The 20,005-nt window shown below is 50.8% G+C and overlaps 6 protein-coding genes across 6 annotated transcripts; 3 read left to right on the top strand and 3 right to left on the bottom strand.

Moving 5' to 3' along the window:
* The first annotated feature begins 307 nt into the window (after nucleotides 1-307).
* V8C40DRAFT_249275 (asparaginase-domain-containing protein) lies at nucleotides 308-2,992 on the top strand. The gene is made up of 2 exons (XM_083216715.1): nucleotides 308-964; nucleotides 1,111-2,992. Exons 1-2 carry the CDS (start codon nucleotides 778-780, stop codon nucleotides 2,490-2,492), a joined length of 1,569 nt encoding a protein of 522 aa, XP_083071645.1. The 5' UTR covers nucleotides 308-777; the 3' UTR covers nucleotides 2,493-2,992.
* V8C40DRAFT_249274 (ubiquitin-specific protease UBP15) lies at nucleotides 2,854-7,943 on the bottom strand. Its single transcript, XM_083216714.1, has 10 exons — nucleotides 7,149-7,943; nucleotides 6,930-7,077; nucleotides 6,396-6,855; nucleotides 5,379-6,321; nucleotides 4,665-5,314; nucleotides 4,450-4,598; nucleotides 3,960-4,389; nucleotides 3,587-3,901; nucleotides 3,400-3,529; nucleotides 2,854-3,336 (listed from the first exon to the last, which is right to left on the bottom strand). The coding sequence occupies exons 1-10, from the start codon at nucleotides 7,381-7,383 to the stop codon at nucleotides 3,227-3,229; spliced, it is 3,570 nt and encodes a 1,189-aa protein (XP_083071644.1). The 5' UTR covers nucleotides 7,384-7,943; the 3' UTR covers nucleotides 2,854-3,226.
* Nucleotides 7,944-10,194: 2,251 nt separating this feature from the next.
* V8C40DRAFT_45128 (protein kinase PKP2) lies at nucleotides 10,195-12,305 on the top strand. The gene is made up of 4 exons (XM_083222993.1): nucleotides 10,195-10,589; nucleotides 10,723-10,842; nucleotides 10,907-11,189; nucleotides 11,251-12,305. Exons 1-4 carry the CDS (start codon nucleotides 10,405-10,407, stop codon nucleotides 12,049-12,051), a joined length of 1,389 nt encoding a protein of 462 aa, XP_083071643.1. The 5' UTR covers nucleotides 10,195-10,404; the 3' UTR covers nucleotides 12,052-12,305.
* Nucleotides 12,306-12,358: 53 nt separating this feature from the next.
* V8C40DRAFT_249266 (septin CDC12) lies at nucleotides 12,359-14,505 on the bottom strand. The gene is made up of 4 exons (XM_083216713.1): nucleotides 14,131-14,505; nucleotides 13,869-14,031; nucleotides 13,473-13,783; nucleotides 12,359-13,414 (listed from the first exon to the last, which is right to left on the bottom strand). Exons 1-4 carry the CDS (start codon nucleotides 14,233-14,235, stop codon nucleotides 12,836-12,838), a joined length of 1,158 nt encoding a protein of 385 aa, XP_083071642.1. The 5' UTR covers nucleotides 14,236-14,505; the 3' UTR covers nucleotides 12,359-12,835.
* A 480-nt stretch (nucleotides 14,506-14,985) lies between these two features.
* V8C40DRAFT_249265 (snoRNA-binding rRNA-processing protein PWP2) lies at nucleotides 14,986-18,075 on the top strand (the record flags this gene model as incomplete). Its single annotated transcript, XM_083216712.1, has 3 exons — nucleotides 14,986-15,064; nucleotides 15,196-15,308; nucleotides 15,386-18,075. Coding segments are annotated over exons 1-3 (2,699 nt in total), but the record flags the coding sequence as incomplete, so codon positions are not given.
* A 3-nt stretch (nucleotides 18,076-18,078) lies between these two features.
* On the bottom strand, nucleotides 18,079-19,754 carry V8C40DRAFT_267385 (questin oxidase family protein; the record flags this gene model as incomplete). Its single annotated transcript, XM_083219848.1, has 5 exons — nucleotides 18,079-18,547; nucleotides 18,618-19,053; nucleotides 19,130-19,430; nucleotides 19,543-19,584; nucleotides 19,641-19,754. 5 exons carry the CDS (start codon nucleotides 19,752-19,754, stop codon nucleotides 18,079-18,081), a joined length of 1,362 nt encoding a protein of 453 aa, XP_083071640.1.
* Nucleotides 19,755-20,005: the final 251 nt, after the last annotated feature.

Raw genomic sequence — 20,005 nt, 5'->3', positions numbered from 1 at the left:
GCCCGAAGCCGAGGGGAAGAAGCCCGCCGTTATTCTAGATGCGTTAGTGCTGTATTATTAGAGTGTGCCTGTATACAGAGGGATCTCTCATCGAATTGATCCCATTTCAATTAAAGTACTACTCCGTACAGGTACTACAATGCATATCACAAATTCACACCTTTACTCTATCACCTTCATCCATGCTTGCACATCTATTTATTCCTTTCCGAATAATTTACGTTACCAATGCACAGTAATTAATTAAAATAGTTTACACAAAAGGCCCAGAATCCAAAAGAACAGCCCCCCCAAAACCACATGATAACATGCACCTCCGATTCTCGAGATTCTATTACCCCTTCGTATCCACTCCGTCGCCTCTCTTCCTCGCGTGCTAGACTTTTAACAGCAAAATGGCTGCACATGCCGACATTTGCTATGACTAAATTCTTATCAAACTTTTCTCCTTCTCCTTTGTTCTTCCTGTCCGTTTTTTCCCTTGTCCGCATGACGAAGATTTTTCGTAATTAGCAAGCAACTTTGTACTACGCTGTTGGGCCGCCTCTTTTTCTTAGTCCCTTTTTGCTGCTTCCTTTTTTTCCTTATCTGGAGTATATGTACGGGTGCGGTACCGCCTTTGATAAGAACAGTGACCTTCCGCACTTTTACATCCAAGCTTTCAACCTCTTCTCCATTCGTGTCACTTTATTCTCTAGCAGTTAATTCTTTCATATCGACATCTTTATTTTTCTCGTCTTCAGTTAGATAAACTCTTCACCTGCTGTACTGCCTCTCATGTCGCCCGCCATCACCGATTCGCCTCCCCTCAACGCCGGCCTCCCGGAGTCCCGGGTTTTGATCATCGGCACCGGAGGCACGATATGCATGCAAGAAGGGCCCGACGGCCTTGCGCCCAGCGATGGATTTCTGGAGAGTGCCATGGCCCCCAGGCCGACATTTAATGATAAATCAGAACCAAGTGGTGAGTTTGCTTTATTGTATATACTTGGGTAGCTGAGAGTGAAGCTCATACCTACTACACGTTCTGTCCCGGATTCATATAAGAGCACACATATGGGTTCGTCTTCATATTTAAAAACAACTAGCTAACATTTATACAACCTCAAGTCAAGCTGCAAGCATCCCGCAGCGGTCAGATGATCCAGCTCGACAGCTTGAGAACACCTCCAACAGCCTACCAGAGACACGTCCGCTACTCCGTCCTGGAATTCGACCCGTTGCTCGACTCCAGCAACATCTCTGCCAATGACTGGGCCAACATGGCCACTGCCATCAAAGAAAATTACCATCTCTTTGACGGCTTCGTCATCCTCCACGGCACTGATTCTTTGGCTTACACGGCCTCTGCCCTCTCCTTCATGCTGGCCAACCTGGGCAAGCCCGTCATTCTTACCGGCTCGCAGGCCCCAATCTTTGCTCTCCAGTCCGATGCTGTGGACAACTTGCTCGGCTCGCTCATCATTGCCGGAACCTTTGTCATTCCCGAAGTATGCCTCTTCTTCCGCGACACGCTGTACCGTGGCAACCGCACTACAAAGGTCTCAGCCGCCTCCTTCGATGCATTTGCCAGCCCCAACTGCGAGCCCTTGGCCAAGGTCAACGGCCTTGGCATCAATGTCAACTGGCATCTGGTTCTCCGACCCACCACCATTGCTGAGTTCCACGTCTTCAAGCACCTCGACACAACCCATGTTGCCTGTCTGCGTGTCTTCCCTGGCATCAAGCCTGAGATGGTCGACGCTGTCCTTCATCTTCCGGATCTAAGGGGCCTCATCCTCGAGACTTTTGGCATGGGAAATGTCCCAGGTGGCGTTGACGGCCGCCTCACAGAAGTGCTTCGCTCTGCCGTCGACAGGGGCATCATCATCGTCAACGTCAGCCAATGCGTCAATGGCTTCGTGTCCCCCGTCTATGCCCCTGGAACCCAACTCGGCCGCATGGGTGTCATATTCGGCCTCGACCTTACGGCCGAGGCAGCCCTTGCCAAGCTCTCACACCTCCTCGCCCTCCCTAACCTCACTCAAAAGGACATTGTAGCCCAGTTTTCCCGCTCGCTTCGTGGTGAGATGACTGAGATTGCACATCCTAGCTTCTCTCACCCAACCCCTCCCCTAGACGCCGCTTCTCGCTTGACAGCCACCGAATCTGCCTTTACAGCCCTCGGCTACGCCATCAAAAATGGAGAAATAGACGTCGTCAGGCAACTCCTCGAGGGCGAAGGTAGCCGGCTTCTCAAGACGGCCGACTACGCCGGCAACACCGCCGTGCACTTGGCTGCGGTATCAGGCAACACCGAAATCATGCTCGAGCTTCTTAAGCGCGGCGCCAGCGTGCACGAGCGCAACAGGGCGGACAACTCACCGCTCTTCCTGGCAACGCTGTCTGGCAAAGACGACTGCGCGCAGCTTCTCAAGACTGCAGGCGCCCACCTTTCCGTCGAGGAGATTGAGCGGCGACCCCTAGCCAAGCATCACCAAGAGGCGGAATGAAGTAACAAGAGGATGACGAAGTACGACAATAAGATTAAAGAAACCGAACCGCACAAGGTTGCGAGACTCGATATAGACGACGGTATGAACAAAACCTGTAGATAAGGCTACTATGATATGAACTAGAAATCGGTGTATTACTTCATGAAAAACGGGCTGGTTGGCATTGACTATGGGTTGCTTTGATGCATATTGGAGATCAATGAAGAGCTACTGATTGAACCAGGGGAAAATTCGACGTTGGGATATAGAGCTTCAAGGGGGAATTCAACATAGAGATTTGGAGAGCATACGGGCATCATGAATAAGATGCCACATGCACCCATCTTATACAGTCACGAGGCATTCATAATATAATCTTGGACTTATTTGATTTGATAATACTACAATAGCCGTCTTACAGACTTGAGAACAACATAGAGCTATCAGAGCCAATGCTGGAGACCACTTCAATCCAATATGCTCATTGTATTGATATTTTATCAAAACATATCTCATCCACCGTTCGCCTGCATTTCATGCGTCGCCACATGCATGCTAAAAACACAAGAAGAGGTAGCAAAGAACAGCAATAAGAAAACGCCCACTGTCTCATGACAAAGATATGAACCATGTCGGTGTGGTTGATGGGTATGAAACGAGATATACCAAAGACTCCTGGAGCCATTCACCAAGTCTTTCCACATTGCTGCGTGTTTTTATCGTGGACACGAGCTTAGCTTGTATACCGTCGCCTAACGAAGGAAAAGGTCCCCAACGCCGTTTCTCAAGGATCTTGATCTATCCGGATGATCGAAACCAAGATAGTCATCTTCAGATGAGGCTATGTTCCATAATTCGTCGTCTGTGTAGTTGGCTGAGGTTAGTTTCAAAAAGCTCTCGTCATCAGTTATGAGTGTAGACGAACCATCATTAAGATATTGTGGTTTTGAATAGTTTGCCCTCCTTGCAATAGCAAACTTAATCTTCTCAAAGCTCTTGCCCTTGATACCTGTCCTCTTCTCAAGTCTCTTCTTGGTGTCGACAAACTTCTCACCCTGGGTATTGTGTAAGTAAAAGGTTTTCAAACAACATGGGTTTCTCAATGTACTCACCTCCAAGAGAAGGAACTTGAAGGGAACGCCGTGCACTCTGTTGACTTCATTTTGGAAGTGGAACACGTGAATGAAGTTGTTGTCATCAGCAGCCAGTTCTTCCTCCGGGATTCGCTCGGCAAAGATCTGTGTATACTCGTTAAGGTTCAACACAGACTGATCGCGAGCTGGCTCACGATAGAATCTGTTAGAACTTGTTTCGTAAACCCTTATCCTCCCGCCTTCCGCCTCGTCGGGAATCTTGGCCTTCTTGACTAGCGCTTGTATCAAGTCCTCCATAGTTCCGGTTTTTGAAACCAGCAGGTCAAGTTGATCCTTGGAGCGACAAGTTAGTCTAGTTGAAGCCTGCAGCTGTGCATTATCTGATACATACCTCCTTGGTGATGCCTTCGCTCAGCCATGTGACTTTAATGTTCTTCTTGGTATCGAGCTCAGCCAAACTCATCTCCAGCACCTCAAAGTAAAAGGCATCATTTCTGTGGGTCGAGTTCAAAGTGTTTGACCCCATAGGTTGCAAAATCTGCTTCAAAGTCGGATTTGTGCCTCGTCTTACTGGAGTCTTGGGGTTATTGGTGCTTGCATTGACCGTCCACAACCGGATATGTGTTGAAGGGGCTTGAAGGTGAGCACCGACGCGTTCAGCTAAAACATCGTAGGTGATCTTTGAGTTGAGAACAAGCTCGAATGGTGGATACTGTGCTGGGTCAGATCTAGTAGGATGAGCGTGGAATTTTACAGTTCGCTTGTGTTCGAGGAAGTCATAATATTCACGAGCATCCTCGACGCGATCGAATGACTTGTTACTAAAGGAATGTCAGTCATCATTAGAGGAAAAAAATAAGGTGTTAGGCAGCAGAACATACACTTCCTGAGATGCCTTGTCCGCCACACGGCCATTCTCAGTCTTCTTGTCAGAAGTACGTTGGAAGCAAATAATATCACCATCTTGAAGTTCAGCAGCCTTGAGAGTCTGCTTTCCCTTTAGAGGTTCAATCATTGTCGGTTTGATTTCCTGTTTGAGATAAGACATTAGCCTCCTTGTTTGTCATGGGATTCGCGTAGTTAGTTTCTCTCATACCTCCCACATCAACAACTTCTCGTCAGAAGAAAGCTTGTCGCCCCAACCCATCTTCTGAAGAATCATGGGAACAAGCTCGTCGACCTTCTTCTCCTTGCTAATGTACAGATGGCCCACGCCTTCCAGAGTCTGCTTCTCCACATCGAAGTGCTTCAACAGCAATAGGATGGTATCGCTCTTTATTTGAGCGCTATTTGGCTGGCTTTGATATGATGCCCAGACAGGCTCGCCGTTTTCATTGACCTCGCTGGCGACCTCGGCCCAAACTCGCAAACTCGTGTCTCGGTGTGCAGCTGAGCGGGAGAATATTTCTTCAACGGTTGGCCGCAGGTCCATGATTGGTTGATCTGGCCGAATTGTTTTGTTTTGACGATTAACCATCAGCCACAGCCTGACGCGAGATGGATCCTGACCCATATCAGAGGCGACCTGAGCGACAAATTCTTGCATTGGCATAGCTCGACGAATGCGGTACAATTTAGGTGCAGCAGGATCGAGCTCAGGATTAGCATCAAAGACACAAAGATCGGTGCCTCCATAGTTTGCAAACGTGTCGTTTGTGATCACCTTGGCCATCATATACAGATGCGCCTCCTTTTGTTCACGTCGACGAGCCTCCCTCAAGGCATTTTCCTCTTCAAAACGCTCCCCTAGAAGAAGGAAAATTCAGTCAGCCATTTCCAAAGTCATAAATCAAAACAACATATAACTTACTAAGAAGTTTGGGGGTGTCCTCCTTGGTGACGGGGCAGAGGACTTTGTCAAGCCGAGATTGGCGGATGTATACCAACATGTAAGCACTGTTCTGACGCATGATCGGGGCCTTCTTTTGAAGAGGCGCTCTGGGGTAGCCGTGAGGAGTTCGATATTCTCCACCAAAATTCTCTTCCAAGACCTCTCTGGAAGTGGCCTTGGTGACTTTGTCATCATCGTACTTGTAGAACCAGCCGTCTTTTGATGGCTTGATAAACGCATAATAGTGACCGGCGTTCAAGTCGCCGCTGTGTACAAGGACACCGTGTAGTTGGTAAATCCAGGGCTCGGATCGGTCGGCCTCGTCCATGAGATAGGGGGAAGCGTCAAAAGTGTCAGGGAATTCGTAGCGGTCATTAATCTTCATCATCATGTCTCTTTGAATGTCATACTCGAATCGTTTGAGCTGGAGGTGCAGGACGTCTGGGAAACTGGTGAATATGACGCCCTTGTTGGCATCCTGCAACTTGTGCTGGTCACCGGCAAAATATTGGTTTTCTCCGTCCATCTTCTCGACCTGGATATAGTCTTGGAAACTTTCCAAAAGGTTCTTGTTTCCGCTGACGTTGAGCTGGATATCCCAAAAATCCTCAATGCGCTTGGATTCGTAGTCGACATTTATGCATGAAATGTACGTCTTAATCTTACCACAGAAAAGCTCAGGCAGTACGTTTTCGGCCTTGGTGCCCTTCATCTTCTCCTCCATGCGTTCCATGAGCTTTCGCGACAACTCTTGCACGTCTTGCTGCTCGAAGATGTGTCTCGTTTCCCAGCCGAAGGACTTTGTTAATTCATTCGTGCCAACCGCCTGCTCGGATGTCTGCAATTGATAAAAAAGGCGCTGCAGAGTGTAGGCAGAATTCTGCATGCTTTCGTCATTTTCTGTTGGAATTTCGTAGATGGCCTATGCAGAGTTAGTATCAGGTGTTGGACGAGGTAGGATATTTCCCATGCAAGAAAGGAGCAGTGAGAACTGACTTTTCTGAAAGCGTTTGTAAAGTATAGCGACTGGAGAAGGGAGTTGAGGTAGCAGGTGGCACCTTGGTTCTTGAGACCAACATAGCCGGTTTCTTTTTTGGAGTCGTAGTTGGTAAAGTTGTGCCAAAGCACACCAGTCTCGTCCTCGACAAAGCGGACATAGGCTGTTATGTTAGCAGTGTCGTTCTCGACCAGAGGCCGACTGTCACCTTCCCAGGGCACGTTGAACATTCTCCGAATTTCAACGAAGCGGGTAAAGCCCCAATCGCCTTCCTCCTTAGTGAAGCGATGATGCGCGGCATGATTGACATATAGGCTGGGATCATTAGGGTTCCAAAGGACCAAGCCAAATTGCACGCAGCAGCTCCAATTCTCGGGAATGGCATCAGGCTCGAACCCGTGCTCCAGGTAGATGGAGCATTGATCAGTGTTGTTACCATGGGGAAAGAGAAGAATGCGCCTAGATGTAGCAATGTCAGCTGGGAGCGAACTTATACACGAGCATGTATGTATATCAAATCGTGGTAAACGGACCATGGAAAGCCGCCTGCCTCAAATACGGGGCCGTGTTCCCGCTTGCCAAGGCCTCGCCAGTTCTCGACCGTCCATGTGTGTACAAAGTCTTGGAGGATTTTGGGCTCGTCGAGCAGGGGCGGGAGAACAATCTCTTTCATGGCCTCATCTGCAGTAGCACGAGTCAAGTCAGCGAGGGCGCTCTTGTCGGAAAAGAGGGAGAGGAAGAGAAATACGCACAGTCATTAGCTAGAGGCAGATCTTGTAGCTGATCGGCCTCATGTTCGACGGCGCCTTCGGGGCTGATGATGGCCACAGATTCTTTCTCGGGAGCGTTGGGGACGCCGACATAGTCGTCTGTGTCGACGACCATGTCGTTGGGTGAAGGAACGTTGTAGCTCTGTTTGCGAGTGGCATCGTTAGCTCGGATTCGATACGGCAGCCCAGGTTGGCGGGCTTCGTCGTCGGACTGCATGATGACGATTGACAAATTCAGCTGTGGTGAGGTGAAAGTGAGGGGCCCGAGACAAGTAGAAACGCGAGGTCACCCAGCCTGGATCTAACCGGATGCTTGTGGCGATGCCTCGGAGCGATCGGAGAGCAGAGCTCGCCAAGCTGGGAGGCCCTCGGAACGTTGCGACTTTTCCCCACGCTGCGACGACGACGAGGGCACTGGCGATGCACTGCAGCAGCTATGATGGCAGGCAGGGACAGGTCTCGACGAGAGGAGGGAGGATATTGAGGCTGAAGGGGGGATGGAAGACGAAGAGATGAAAACGACAAAGCCAGATCCAGAGCCAGATCGGATCAAAGCACAGCCGGAGACGTGGGACGTTGTGAAGATGCAGATGATACGATGATGATGATGAACGATGACGATGACGATGATGACGACTGGGGTCGTGAAGCGCAATTGCCGGCCAGAAGACGCAGATGCAGATGCAGATGCAGATTCAAAAGCACAAAGGCTCGGCCGAACTCGACTTGATACTAGAGGTAGAGGATGATAAGAGGTAAGAAGACAAAGAGACGTACCATGATTTCAGAAAGGGCCTGAGGCCAGAGGCAGGCCAGGAACGTGCAGGAGCTCCAGCTGTTGCAAAGCGCTGGCGGGGTGCAGGGCTTGCGATGAAGAAGGCGCGTGTGTGGCGGCTGCCCGTGCTGGCGGATTTGGGGTTGGGGAGTTGCAGCGGGAGCAACGGCAACGGGCAAGAGCAACGGCCGCAGTACTGTATGTAGCTCTAGGTACTCAAGGTACTAAGGTAGGCAGGCAGTAGCGGCTTGGATGAGCCTTGCAAGGGAGGCAAGAGCAAAAAACCACATGCAGTGCAAAGTAAAAAAGTCAAGTACCAAACAAGGCGCCGGCAGCGAGACAGATTAGAGACAGATAAGATCCCTATCGGCCAGCCGGCAAAAGTTGGTTCGGTTGCACAGTGGGCGGGTGGGTTTGACAAGGCGACCAGAAGCCAAAAGGAATTTGATCAATATGAATCAGCTAAGTAGACAATGCAAACTGAACAACCAGAAACCCAGAACTGGCGATGGCCGAGGCAAGGCGGAGTTGGGTACAAAGGTCCAGATTTTTCTGCCAAGTGACTTTTATTGATTTCTCTATTTCGTCCTCAGTTTCCTAGTGGAGTAGCGGCGAGAAAAAAAGACTTCACGAAGCTCTGGCATTGGCTTGAACATTGCCAGACCCTCTGGCAGCTGGCGTCATTACGTTAGCAGCTATGGGCTTTTGGTGGCGGTATGTGTTTTATGACCGCAAGCTCCATTCTTTTTGGGGTATTGAGTGGTCAATGGCTTCGATGGCCGTAGCTAAGAGGCTGCAGCAGTGGTGGAGGAGGGGGGAAGCTTTCCTACCTTGGGAATGTGCTCTGCTCCGTACATAGATGCGATGGAGGAAAGTGTTCTAGGGGGAGCATATATAGTGTAGCAAGCTGAAATAAAGGAAGATTAAAGTACACGAATATCGACGGCACAAGCTATTTTCGTCGAGCCCTAAGAACGAGCTGGCTTTGATCCCTCGGTATAATACTCATGTACCCTGTTGAGACAAAGACAGTCAAGCTTAACAAAGAGACAATCGATGATGGTTGCTGGACTGAGCTGAGCTGCGTCGTGATAAGCGAGAACCTGCACATACCCCGCCAGTCGGTCAAGACCCCGCGGTATCCATCCGTCGCAGCCGAGTACCGCTCTAACAGCGATCGACTTTGCTGAACCTCGTGCTCCCCACCTCACTCCGAAAGGACCCCACCTCGCCGCTGACTAAAGATATCTTGGCCAGCAGTTTTGCTTGTGACTGATGGTACACTTGCATTTGTATTATCAAAAGCAGCAAGCATACAGTATCGAGAAGGGGGATAATGGTCGCCAATATATTTCTTCAGTCATGACAATTTAGAATGGCAAATTTGTAGACGCCAGTTCTTTGCTCTCAATTTGTACCGTATGGACAATCTGGAGAAGATGGTGACGATAGTGCAACGCACGAAATGCAGATCAATACTGCAATCTGTGTGTGTGGCTGCCTGTAGCAAGCTAGAGTGCCTAGCTGGTAGGAATAGGCTGCTACAATCTTGGAAACTTGATGCTTTGGCATTGACCTGCGTTGGAGTGACTCAATCAAGGGGATCACTGCATGCGATTGTCACAAAATTACATGTGATGGATGGTGCAGTGGCGGGATTCCCATCCGTCTAACCTTTGTACTTATACCGGTTGTGTCACTTTGCCGCGCCTTGTACGCCCTTCTAAGCACATAATTGCTTACACCTTTGTGTACTCTCTTGCAGATTGTATCTTTAAGCTTGCTATAGCCTTTCATTTCATGTTTAGTTGGGTGGCGTTTATCTAGGTACCGACCTGGGATACGCAAAGTTCTATCTGGTCGCCTCTCAGAACCCTTTTTACACTTGACTCCAGGCTGCTGCAGGTACTTGGAAGCTTGACGCTACCAGGTGGGTAAGTGTAAGTGTACGTAGCTGTATGTACTGCAGAGCTTCGTTGAACCAACACAGCGACGGCATCAGATATTAGTCTGTATGTAGCTTCAGATGCTCTAAACAGCATTAATCCCCGATTGTCCCCTGTAACCCAAAGTTCTAGCCCAGTGATTCATCCCTCTGGACTCCAGAACATGCCGCCATTCGGAGTGTGCCGATACCGCAGTCTGTGGGGCCCTTTTCGCCAGGCTTCAGTCTGACCAAACCTTAAGCACCAGATCTACCGGCACATGCCTCGGAGCTGCCATATTAAAAGCCATTTGCCCTGGCTTGACTTGACGACGAAACAAGACCAAGCGCTCCAATTCCCCTCCCGACTGATCGCCTGATTCTCGACTTCTCCTTTCTGCATCGCATTTCCATTTCCGCCTCTGCTCCGCTTGTCTTCAACACTGCACCGCTTACTATTCGCACGCGACACGAATCGTCACCAGCTTCAACTAGCTTCATCTCTCTCCGATCTCTCTTTGCTGCATGGAACCGTGGGCATGTTCTCCGTAGCGCTGCGCTGCCACGGCAAACGATGTCGACCGTTTGCCAACTCGACGCTCAATAAAGCGATTCCTCGGCCGATCTTGATAGCGACGTCTCCTCTTGCGAAGATTCAGAAGAGATATGCGGCTCAGGCTGGCGCCAGCAACGGCACGTGGCGCCCGGTTTCTGTGTTGGACGAGTATGCTCAATCCATCATCACATCCATGTTCAACCTCATATTTGACAGCCCATATCGCTGTTCATTCTCGCACATCTTCATGTCTCTCTTCCTAGGCGAGCGCATGCGCTAACGTTGTCGTCTCCTCGTGTAGATGGGTTGCGAAAGAGGCACGCCCCATCAGCTTGCGCCAGCTGATGGTATTTGGACGCTCCCTAACTGAGTCGCGACTTATAAGCTCTGCAAACTACGTCCGAACCGAACTCCCAGTCAGGTAATGACGTCGTACTTCTCATTTTGTCAATGTGAAGATGCTAATTGTGGGATGCATTTTACAGAATTGCGCATCGGATCCGTGACATGCAACAGCTTCCCTACGTTGTTGTAACAAACCCACACATCGAAGAGGTCTACCAGCTCTATTACAAGGCGTTTGACACCTTTCGCAAGTTTAAAGAAATCAAAACGTTGGAGGACAATGAAAAGTTCTGCGAGGTTATCAGCCAGAACCTCAAAGGCCACCTGACCGTCATCCCCAAGCTCGCCATGGGCATTCTCGAGTGCGGCCGCCTGATGGACCCCAAAGAGCTGGATCACTTTATGAATGTCATTCTTCGATCGGTAAGTCTTCTCACCACCCCATCTGCAATGACAACGGAGAAGCTTACTGTGAGCCACGTAGCGCATCTCTCGACGAGTCATCGCGGAGCAGCACCTCTCCCTTACAGAAACTTTCAACTCCCCCTACTTCTCGCCCGGCGCCACCCTCTCCGAGTCCGACTTCATAGGCGAAGTCTTCATCAAGTGCTTCGCCAAGGATGTCATCAGCCGCTGCGCAAAAGCCGTCACCCAGCTCGCCCGCTCCACCAACGGCCCCCAGGTGCAGGTGCCCGAGGTGAAAATCGACGGCCACCTCAACGCCAGCTTCCCCTACATCCTCAGCCACCTCGAGTACATTGTCGGCGAGCTCCTGCGCAACTCCGTCCAGGCCGTCATCGACCGGCATCAGCAGCAACCCGACCACGCCTCCTCTCCTCCCCCGCCCATCGAAGTCACAATCTGCGAAGCGCAGGAACACGTCATCATCCGGATATCAGATCGCGGCGGCGGCATTCCCCGCGACGAGCTGCCGTACCTCTGGTCCTTCAGCAAGGGCCCCCAGAGCCAGAAGCGCCTCGAGAACCTCGGCCAGGTGCCCCGCATGGCCGCCACCATGCAGGAGCTCCATGTCACCGACGAGCTCGGCCGGGCTGACCTCAAGGCGCCCACGTACCTGGGCTCGCTCTCGACTCTCACCAGCCGACCCCCTAATCTGCGGCTCGGCATGGGCCTCCCTCTAAGTCGTGTTTATGCCGAATACTGGGCTGGCTCGCTGAACCTGCATAGTCTGGAGGGGTACGGCGTTGATGCCTTTTTACAGATTTCGAGATTGGGCAATAAGAATGAGCAGCTCACAACAAGAGCTAGCATGGACGCTGTTTAAGCATTTGTTTCCAAGTCTTGACAGTTACATTTTTGTTTTCGGAAAAGGAAGAAGGGGGAAAGGGGCGTCTCAGCAGGCATCAGATCATGGAGCGTTTTATTTTGCTTCTTCATCTTCATCACGGGCTTTGTTTCTGATTTGGGTATCTATGATAGGATATGTCTACCTATTCTGTCAGAGTTGGCAAGGCGTTTGGTTAGGTGTTATACTTTTGTCTTTTGACTCTTCTTACTTTTACTTCACCACCACATCCAACAAACGTGGTGAAAACACTAGCTTCACTCTCAAGATTCCCTATACTTAATGCGCATCATGAAGGCCTTATTAAACTGGTATCTCTACTGACTCAATTACATAAGACTAGAAAATGTACCTAACTGAAATGGGAGTGCTCAAATAAAAGAGGAATAAAATAGGGCTACATTATCAAAACTTCCAGCACTCCCCCTACTTGCTGATTTTGGGCAACGGCCGTAACATGGTGCTTTGCATCCACCATCAAAGCCCGCTACCGCGACAGTTCCGGTACAAGAACCGAACAAGACAAAATAATAAAGAAGACGGAGCCTTCACCTCGACAACTCATCAAAAAAGATCTTCTCCTCCCGTAGCAATAGCTGATTAGAATATGCATGAAACAAAGTGCCGTACGCGGCGGCAATTCCATGTTCGACCTCTTCAAGCCCAGATCTGTATCCGGGGCGAGGTGGACTGAGAAAACCCGACATCATGACACTCCAACGCCAGCATTGCGTGACAGAACCAAGCCACCATTACGAATAATTTATCGGCGGCCGTGGCTTCGGACGGCACCACCCTGCATAGCCTCAAGCTCGTTCTCCAGCTGCTTGATCTGGGCATGGGTCTGCTCGAGATCCTTATTGAGACGATCACGCTCAGCAATGAGCTTCTGTTCCCATTGTCGGAAGCGCTGCTCCTCGACCTTGACCTGCTCAGTGAAACGCTTCCGCAGAGCCTCTTCCTCCTCCTTGAACTTGGGGTTGTCGAGCTTCCGGGGTCGAGCCTCGCCGAACTTGCGAGTCTCCATCTGCTGTGCTCGGTAGGCCTCGTAGTGCAGCTCCTCAGTGGTGTGGATGAGGTCGAGCATGTGAGTGCGGATCAGGATGGATCGCAGCTTCTTGAAGTCACAGTGGTCCTCGTTCTCGACCTCGGCAACGCCCCAAGAGTACTGGCGGCCCTTGACGATGCGACCATCGCTGGTCTTGACATCCTTCTCGGATCCGATGACGGCAAAGGGCATAGCAGCCATAAGACTACGCGCGTGCTGGGCGGCAGCCTCGTCATCCTCCTCGATAGGGGGCTGGTAGATCTTGATGTTCTGGGCCTCGATGACACTGACAATCTGCAAATTGGTTAGCAAAGGTGGACGTGGGGAATATGAGTGGTTTGCTTCATCGTACCCTCTGCTTGAACTTGGCCAGATCGGCGGGGCTGAGAGTATCAGCCTTGGCAATAACGGGGATCAGGTTAACTCGGGAGCAGAGGCGCTTCATGACCTCGATATCCAAGGGCTTCAGGGTGTGGCCGGTAGGGCGGATGAAGTACAGGCAGGCATGGACACGGAGATCAATCTTGTCCTGACGGCGCGGCTGCTGCTCCTGGAGCATGTAAGACTCGTGCTGGTCGTCGAGGAACTCGATGATGGGTTGCCAAGAGTCGCGGTTGTTGACATAGTCACCGAATCCAGGGGTGTCGATGACGGTCAATCGAACTAGAGAGCATCACAAAACTCAGGCTTAGCATGTTGTCTCCTCCACAACGTTACACCACCCCTTAGGCAGCTAGGTAGCTCTTACCCTTGAAGAACTTCTCCTCGAGCTCGGCCTTGGTGATTTCAATCTCGACCGTCTTGTCGACCTGCTTCTGGTGTCGGCGCTTGTGGTCGGCGTAGTTCTTGATGGTCGTGGAGAAGAGGGTGTTGATGAAGGTCGTCTTGCCCAGACCAGACTCGCCAGCAACCTAAAGCGTGTGTGTTAGTTAATGTTACCGTTGAAACAATCGAGCTCGCCAGGCCGCAGACGCGTTTGCAAACGGCCAATCTCGAGGGCAATCGCGTACCATGATGGTGAAGCTAGCTCCACGCTTCGCGACAATCTTGTGTCGCTGGTTGGGCAGATTGGCAATGCCAATCGGTGAGGCGCTCTCAGCAGCTGCGGGAGCCATCTTGCACACGTGGAGATGGAGGGGCTACGGGATGAGTGTCTTGGGGGAGCTTGAGAGACGAGCGAGAGGACGGTAGCAGAGGATGGCTACAGATGCTAAGGCAAAAGTCAAGAGACAGGAGGAGGAATATCAGGTGGCCGATGGCTCTGGTCAAACGGAAAACAAAGTGGAGGTTCGCACTTCCTGAGCTTGAACTTTCAGGGGATAGAAGGGGTTGAGGCGGTCGTATCCCCCAATTTTCCACTCTGGCGAATTGCCCAGGGGCTGCTGGGTGCTGATAGGCCAGGTGGCGGATTGGGTTTAGCGGGCTGGTACGACTTGGGTTGGACTGGGCTGGACTGGGGAGGGATAGGCAGAGCAGGAGCAACGGCGGTCGGTCTCCTTTTTTTTGGTGCTTGCCTTTTTGTCTGTTAGCATGAACAGGTTGGAAGCAGAAGCAGTTGGGTAAGGTTCTAGGTACATTAGTGTCTCACGCTTTTCAGTAGAACAGTCGGTGCAGTAACATGTACACGCTACCTACCAACTCCAGATTAGATGAGATGGCCAGTGCGCTCCCGGCATTACTACAGTAGGCCTTTGGTGTTTGCAGTGTACGAGCACTAAAAAGCAGTCGTACCACTTTAGGCTTAGAAGACTGGAGCGGAATAAAGTGTCTGCCGGACTTTTAACGGCAAAGGGAAAAAATTGAAGAAAAAAAGCCCCGTATCGATAAGAAAGTCGCAGCTCTTTTTTTTTGATGCGACGGCGGCACAACATATCAGAGCTTCATCTCTCAGTTTAGTTTGTTCATGATCATGGCAAGTGGTCGACAATGAAGACCGATTTCAGGGTATGTTGCAAGACTTGATTTTATCTCATCAAACCATTCCATCATCACCCAATTGCCCACTGCACACAATAATCAACTGCGATTCCCGTCTCCAGGTTCCGGGTCAACGGCTAACCTCGAGTCCTTGATAGTTTTCCAACTTGCTGGGCACTGTCTACTGCCAAGGCAACTTGGTCTTCAGTCCAGATGGCACCCATCTATTCTCGCCCGTCGGCAATCGCGTGACCGTCTTCAACTTGGTAGAGTATGTCATGCCGGCGCATCGTGCCCATCAAAGTCTCTTGGACAAGACGAAGCTGGATGGCTAATTCGATACAATAGCAACAAATCCCATACCCTACCATTCGCCCATCGCAAAAACATTGTTCGAATCGGCCTCTCCCCACGCGGAAACCTCCTTCTCACCGTTGACGAAGACGGCCATGCCATCCTGACCAACGTTCCCCGCCGCGTGTCCATCTATCACTTCTCCTTCAAGTCGCAGGTCACAGCGCTCTCGTTTTCGCCTTCAGGCAGATACTTTGTGGTGGGATTGGGGCGCAAAGTCGAGGTCTGGCATGTGCCTTCAACTCCGGATACCAATGCCGACGGAGAGCTTGAATTTGCTCCCTTCATAAAGCGGCGCACTCTCACCGGCCACTTCGACTCGGTCCAGCATATCGAGTGGTCCAGCGACTCCCGATTCTTCTTGACAGCCTCCAAAGATTTGACGGCAAGGATATGGAGTGTGGAGGCTGAGGAAGGATTCATCCCTACCGTCCTGGGTGGCCATAAGCAAACCGTCATTGGTGCATGGTTTTCGGGCGACCAAGAGTCGATTTACACAGTCAGCAAGGATGGCGCAGTCTTTACCTGGAAATACGTCAAGCCGCTCAACTCTACAAAAGATGACGAGGATGAAGATGATAGCGATGATGAGTCGGATATGAGATGGCGAATTGTGGAGAGGCATTACTTCATGCAAGGTAGCGCACATGTGCGATGTGCCTTTTTCCATGCCGAAACGAACCTCCTGGTGGCCGGTCTGTCCAACGGTCTGTTCAGTCTCTACGAAATGCCCGACTTCAACAACATTCACAAATTGAGCATCTCCCAGAGCGACGTCGACTTTGTGACGATCAATCAGAGCGGAGAGTGGCTAGCCTTTGGTGCCTCAAAGCTGGGGCAGCTGCTAGTCTGGGAGTGGCAGTCGGAGTCGTATATCCTCAAACAGCAGGGTCATTTTGACTCAATAAACTCTCTTGTCTACTCACCGGATGGTCAACGAATTATTACCACCGCTGATGATGGCAAGATCAAAGTGTGGGACATTGAATCTGGCTTCTGTATCGTCACATTCACCGAACACACCAGCGGCGTCACAGCTTGTGAGTTTGCTAAAAAGGGAAATGTGCTCTTCACGTCAAGTCTTGATGGCTCCGTCCGAGCTTGGGATCTCATCAGATATCGAAATTTCCGTACCTTTACAGCCCCAACAAGGCTTTCCTTTACAAGCATGGCTGTTGACCCTAGTGGCGAAGTAGTAGCCGCAGGATCATTGGACTCATTTGACATTCACATCTGGTCAGTGCAGACTGGCCAACTGCTTGATCGGCTAGCTGGTCATGAGGGTCCCGTATCTGCACTGGCTTTCACACCGAATGGTAACTCCTTGGTGAGTGGAAGCTGGGACAGGACAGCACGAATCTGGTCCATCTTCAACAGAACACAGACAAGCGAGCCATTGCAGCTGCAGGCCGATATTCTCGACATTGCCGTCAGACCAGATTCCCTTCAGCTGGCAGTTTCCACAATCGATGGCCAATTGACCTTTTGGTCAGTATCAGAAGCTGAGCAGACGGCGGGTCTCGACGGGCGCCGCGACGTATCCGGAGGACGAAAGATGTCAGACCGGAGAACTGCTGCGAATATCGGTGGCAATAAGAGTTTCAGCACAATCCGATACAGCACCGACGGAAGCTGTCTCCTGGCCGGTGGCAACAGCAAATACATCTGCCTCTACTCCGTGTCCACCATGGTGCTACTCAAGAAGTTTACCGTCAGCGTGAACCTGTCTCTATCCGGAACACAAGAGTTCCTCAACAGCAAGTTCCTGACCGAGGCCGGCGCCCTGGGAGAGATTGACATGCAGGGAGAGGCATCCGACCGTGAAGACCGCTTCGACGCGAGCCTGCCCGGATCCAAGCGTGGCGGCGACCCTTCGGCGAGGAAGCAGAGGCCCGAGGTTCGGGTTACGGGAGTTGCCTTTTCACCTGCCGGCACGGCGTTTTGCGCTGCTTCGACGGAGGGCTTGCTCATTTACAGCTTGGACCACACGCTGCAGTTTGATCCGTTTGATCTCAACATTGAGATTACGCCTGCGTCGACTTTGGCCGTGATGGAGAATGAAAAGGACTACCTCAAGGCGCTGGTCATGGCATTCCGACTCAACGAAGCTGGCCTTATCAAGAGAGTCTTCCAGGCCGTTCCTCCAGCTGACATCCCTCTCGTTGTCGCCGATCTCCCCATCGTCTATGTCCCGAGACTGCTCCGCTTCGTGGCCGCCCAGACGGAGGAATCGCCGCACATTGAGTTCTGCTTGCTGTGGATCAAGGCGCTGGTTGACAAGCACGGCGCTTGGCTGACGGCCAACCGCGGAAAGGTGGACGTTGAGCTGCGCGTGGTGTCGCGTGCGGTTGTCAAGATGAGGGATGAGATTCGGAGACTGGCCGATGAGAACGTGTACATGGTTGACTATTTGTTGAGCCAGGCTGATAATAAGGACGACAAGGACGGCAATGGCGATGTGTACTTGACGAGCACGCAGCAGAAGACGATCGATACGATCATGAATGGCACGGGCGGCGAGTCTGACGACGATGGTGAAGATGAGTGGATGGGCATGGATGATTAAACTTGATATTCTTGAATAAGGAGCATACATGGGTTTTATTTACATTAGAGCTAAAACAAATGCATTAAATGAACAAAAGTCCTTAAGCCATCATGACAAGCTATAGTATAGACCTCAGAGACTACAGCTTTACATCAGCCTCCTTGGGCACATTTTGCCATGCATCCTCAAATCCAGCAGATCTCACCCACAAAGAAGGTTCCTGGGGTCCCTCTGTGCTCTGCAACAAGACCTGATGCATCTTCAACCACGTCTCGTCATCCGCTATGCGAATCCACGGCCTATCAGCAAACTTTTGCGATAACTTCTGAGCGATGAAGAACGCGCGGACGACTTTGATGGTATGTCCATCGTCGAGAATCTCGTGAAACCGCGAGAGTAGATCCTCGGGCTTTGTCACGGAAGCTACAGTGCTGTCCTTTGGAGTAAACGATTTGAGGGCGTCGAGACGTAGCGGCGAGCATCCGCGGGCAATGTACTGTACGACGTCGAGGCGGATTTTCCATTCGAGGATGCGAGCCTTTTGAGAGGGTGTGAGCCAGGGGAAGGAGAGGAGGGTGACGAAGAAAGGCGATGAGTTGAGATGATGACTACGAAAATCATTTGTTAAGTAAGTAGAACAAAACATGCAGTTCTGAAAGAGGAGATGAGGGGGCTTACATTAAGAAAAAGTCAAACTTGGGAACATTTGGCGGATGAAAAGCCGCCGTAGCAGCAACATACGCACACGAATGAACCATCTCCGCCAATCTCTCATCAAGCTCATCTTCTCCAACTCGAATCTGCTTCAAATACTCCAGCGCCTCGTCGGGGGCACGGACAAAGACGCCGTCGTACACCTTGTTTGAATCCCCGTACTGAGCACTCGTGGCGAGTTTTTCGCTGTACTGCCTGACGGACTCGAAGAGCTCGGGCAGGGGAGTTCTTCTCTGGGCTGATTGGGATTGGGGCTGAGAGGAGGCGGCTTGCTCGACCTTTGTGAGGAACCCGCCGACGCGGTTTTCGTGGACGGCGGCTTGGGCGAGGCCTTCAGCTACGATGGCGGGTTGGTGCCATTCGATGCCGTACATGAGTTGGATCAGGGGGTGTAAGAAGCCTAGATGGGGTCATATCAGCATCGTATTGTGTTCAGTTTATTCATATGGGTAGTGGAAGACCGTTTGGACACATACCAGCAAAGAGGCGTCCAAAGATTGCTTCACTCCTCTCATCTCCCTTGAATACATACTCCAGCAGAACCTTTTCCCACCCCTTTTCCTCAATCTCGTCTTGAAAGAACTTGAGAAAGTCGGGATAGTGTTTGCCCTTTCCGAGGTACGGACAATCTGCTGACCACCCACTCTTGAGCTCCTTGACGACGTCAGGGTGAGTATTCATGGCCTTGATTTGATAGGAGTGGTTCTCAGCGTAGGCTTGCTCGAAGACGCTGGGGGAGGCGCCGGTGGCATAGAGAGAGAGGAGAAGGTGAACAGTCTAGTTTGTATATCTCTTAGTTTGATTGAAGCCCGGCATAATGCATGGGTATCTCATATGAAGGGTAGACCAAAAGGGAAATATTTCATGAACCCAACTGGAGAGAGCTTACATGATTATGAAAGCCTTCCGCGTTGAAGAATACATGGTGGCTCTATATTACTTCAGTTAGTTACTTATTCAGTCAACATTTATGAGAGAACGATATACCTCAAGATCCTTTTGTAATAGCTCAGAGACCTTTGCCGCAGACTCGCCCGTCTGCGCCCACTTCAACAAGCCCGTATCAGTGGCGGGGACACGAATCTGCCACGGCGTCGCCATACTTGAAGCAGGATAAATTTTACTTAGATTGGGAATTATAGGTAATTGAGTGGTTTGAATCGAGCGTATCGGATTGTATCTGGGATTCAATCGCAAATGTAAATGTAAAAGAGTTGGTCGCGTTCTGAATAGCAGTGAAGATGAAGATGGGATAAGTGCCATGGCGTCAAAATAGAGGCAAAGCGGGCACAATACAATAATTATAGCTCTGCCATTGCATCACAAACCACGTGCCTCCCACCAACAGCTCT

Source organism: Trichoderma camerunense (assembly GCF_050948025.1).
Source record: "Trichoderma camerunense strain CBS 138272 chromosome Unknown V8C40scaffold_12, whole genome shotgun sequence".
NCBI lineage: Eukaryota > Fungi > Ascomycota > Sordariomycetes > Hypocreales > Hypocreaceae > Trichoderma > Trichoderma camerunense.
The sequence above is the reverse complement of the archived record's forward strand: the minus strand, read 5'-3'. Positions and strand labels throughout refer to the sequence as shown.

What these genes read in the sequence shown, in the direction of transcription:
- V8C40DRAFT_249275 (XM_083216715.1), top strand. Translation starts at nt 778, where the DNA reads ATGTCGCCCGCCATCACCGATTCGCCTCCCCTCAACGCCGGCCTCCCG. An exon ending in TGATAAATCAGAACCAAGTG is followed by an intron (nt 965 to 1,110) that starts GTGAGTTTGCTT and finishes TACAACCTCAAG; the next exon opens with TCAAGCTGCAAGCATCCCGC.
- V8C40DRAFT_249274 (XM_083216714.1), bottom strand. Translation starts at nt 7,383, where the DNA reads ATGCAGTCCGACGACGAAGCCCGCCAACCTGGGCTGCCGTATCGAATC. An exon ending in GACAAGGCATCTCAGGAAGT is followed by an intron (nt 4,390 to 4,449) that starts GTATGTTCTGCT and finishes ACATTCCTTTAG; the next exon opens with TAACAAGTCATTCGATCGCG. An exon ending in GCGAAGGCATCACCAAGGAG is followed by an intron (nt 3,902 to 3,959) that starts GTATGTATCAGA and finishes TGTCGCTCCAAG; the next exon opens with GATCAACTTGACCTGCTGGT.
- V8C40DRAFT_45128 (XM_083222993.1), top strand. Translation starts at nt 10,405, where the DNA reads ATGTTCTCCGTAGCGCTGCGCTGCCACGGCAAACGATGTCGACCGTTT. An exon ending in CGAACCGAACTCCCAGTCAG is followed by an intron (nt 10,843 to 10,906) that starts GTAATGACGTCG and finishes TGCATTTTACAG; the next exon opens with AATTGCGCATCGGATCCGTG. An exon ending in TGAATGTCATTCTTCGATCG is followed by an intron (nt 11,190 to 11,250) that starts GTAAGTCTTCTC and finishes TGAGCCACGTAG; the next exon opens with CGCATCTCTCGACGAGTCAT.
- V8C40DRAFT_249266 (XM_083216713.1), bottom strand. Translation starts at nt 14,235, where the DNA reads ATGGCTCCCGCAGCTGCTGAGAGCGCCTCACCGATTGGCATTGCCAAT. An exon ending in GAGCTAGCTTCACCATCATG is followed by an intron (nt 14,032 to 14,130) that starts GTACGCGATTGC and finishes CACACGCTTTAG; the next exon opens with GTTGCTGGCGAGTCTGGTCT. An exon ending in TGGCCAAGTTCAAGCAGAGG is followed by an intron (nt 13,415 to 13,472) that starts GTACGATGAAGC and finishes ACCAATTTGCAG; the next exon opens with ATTGTCAGTGTCATCGAGGC.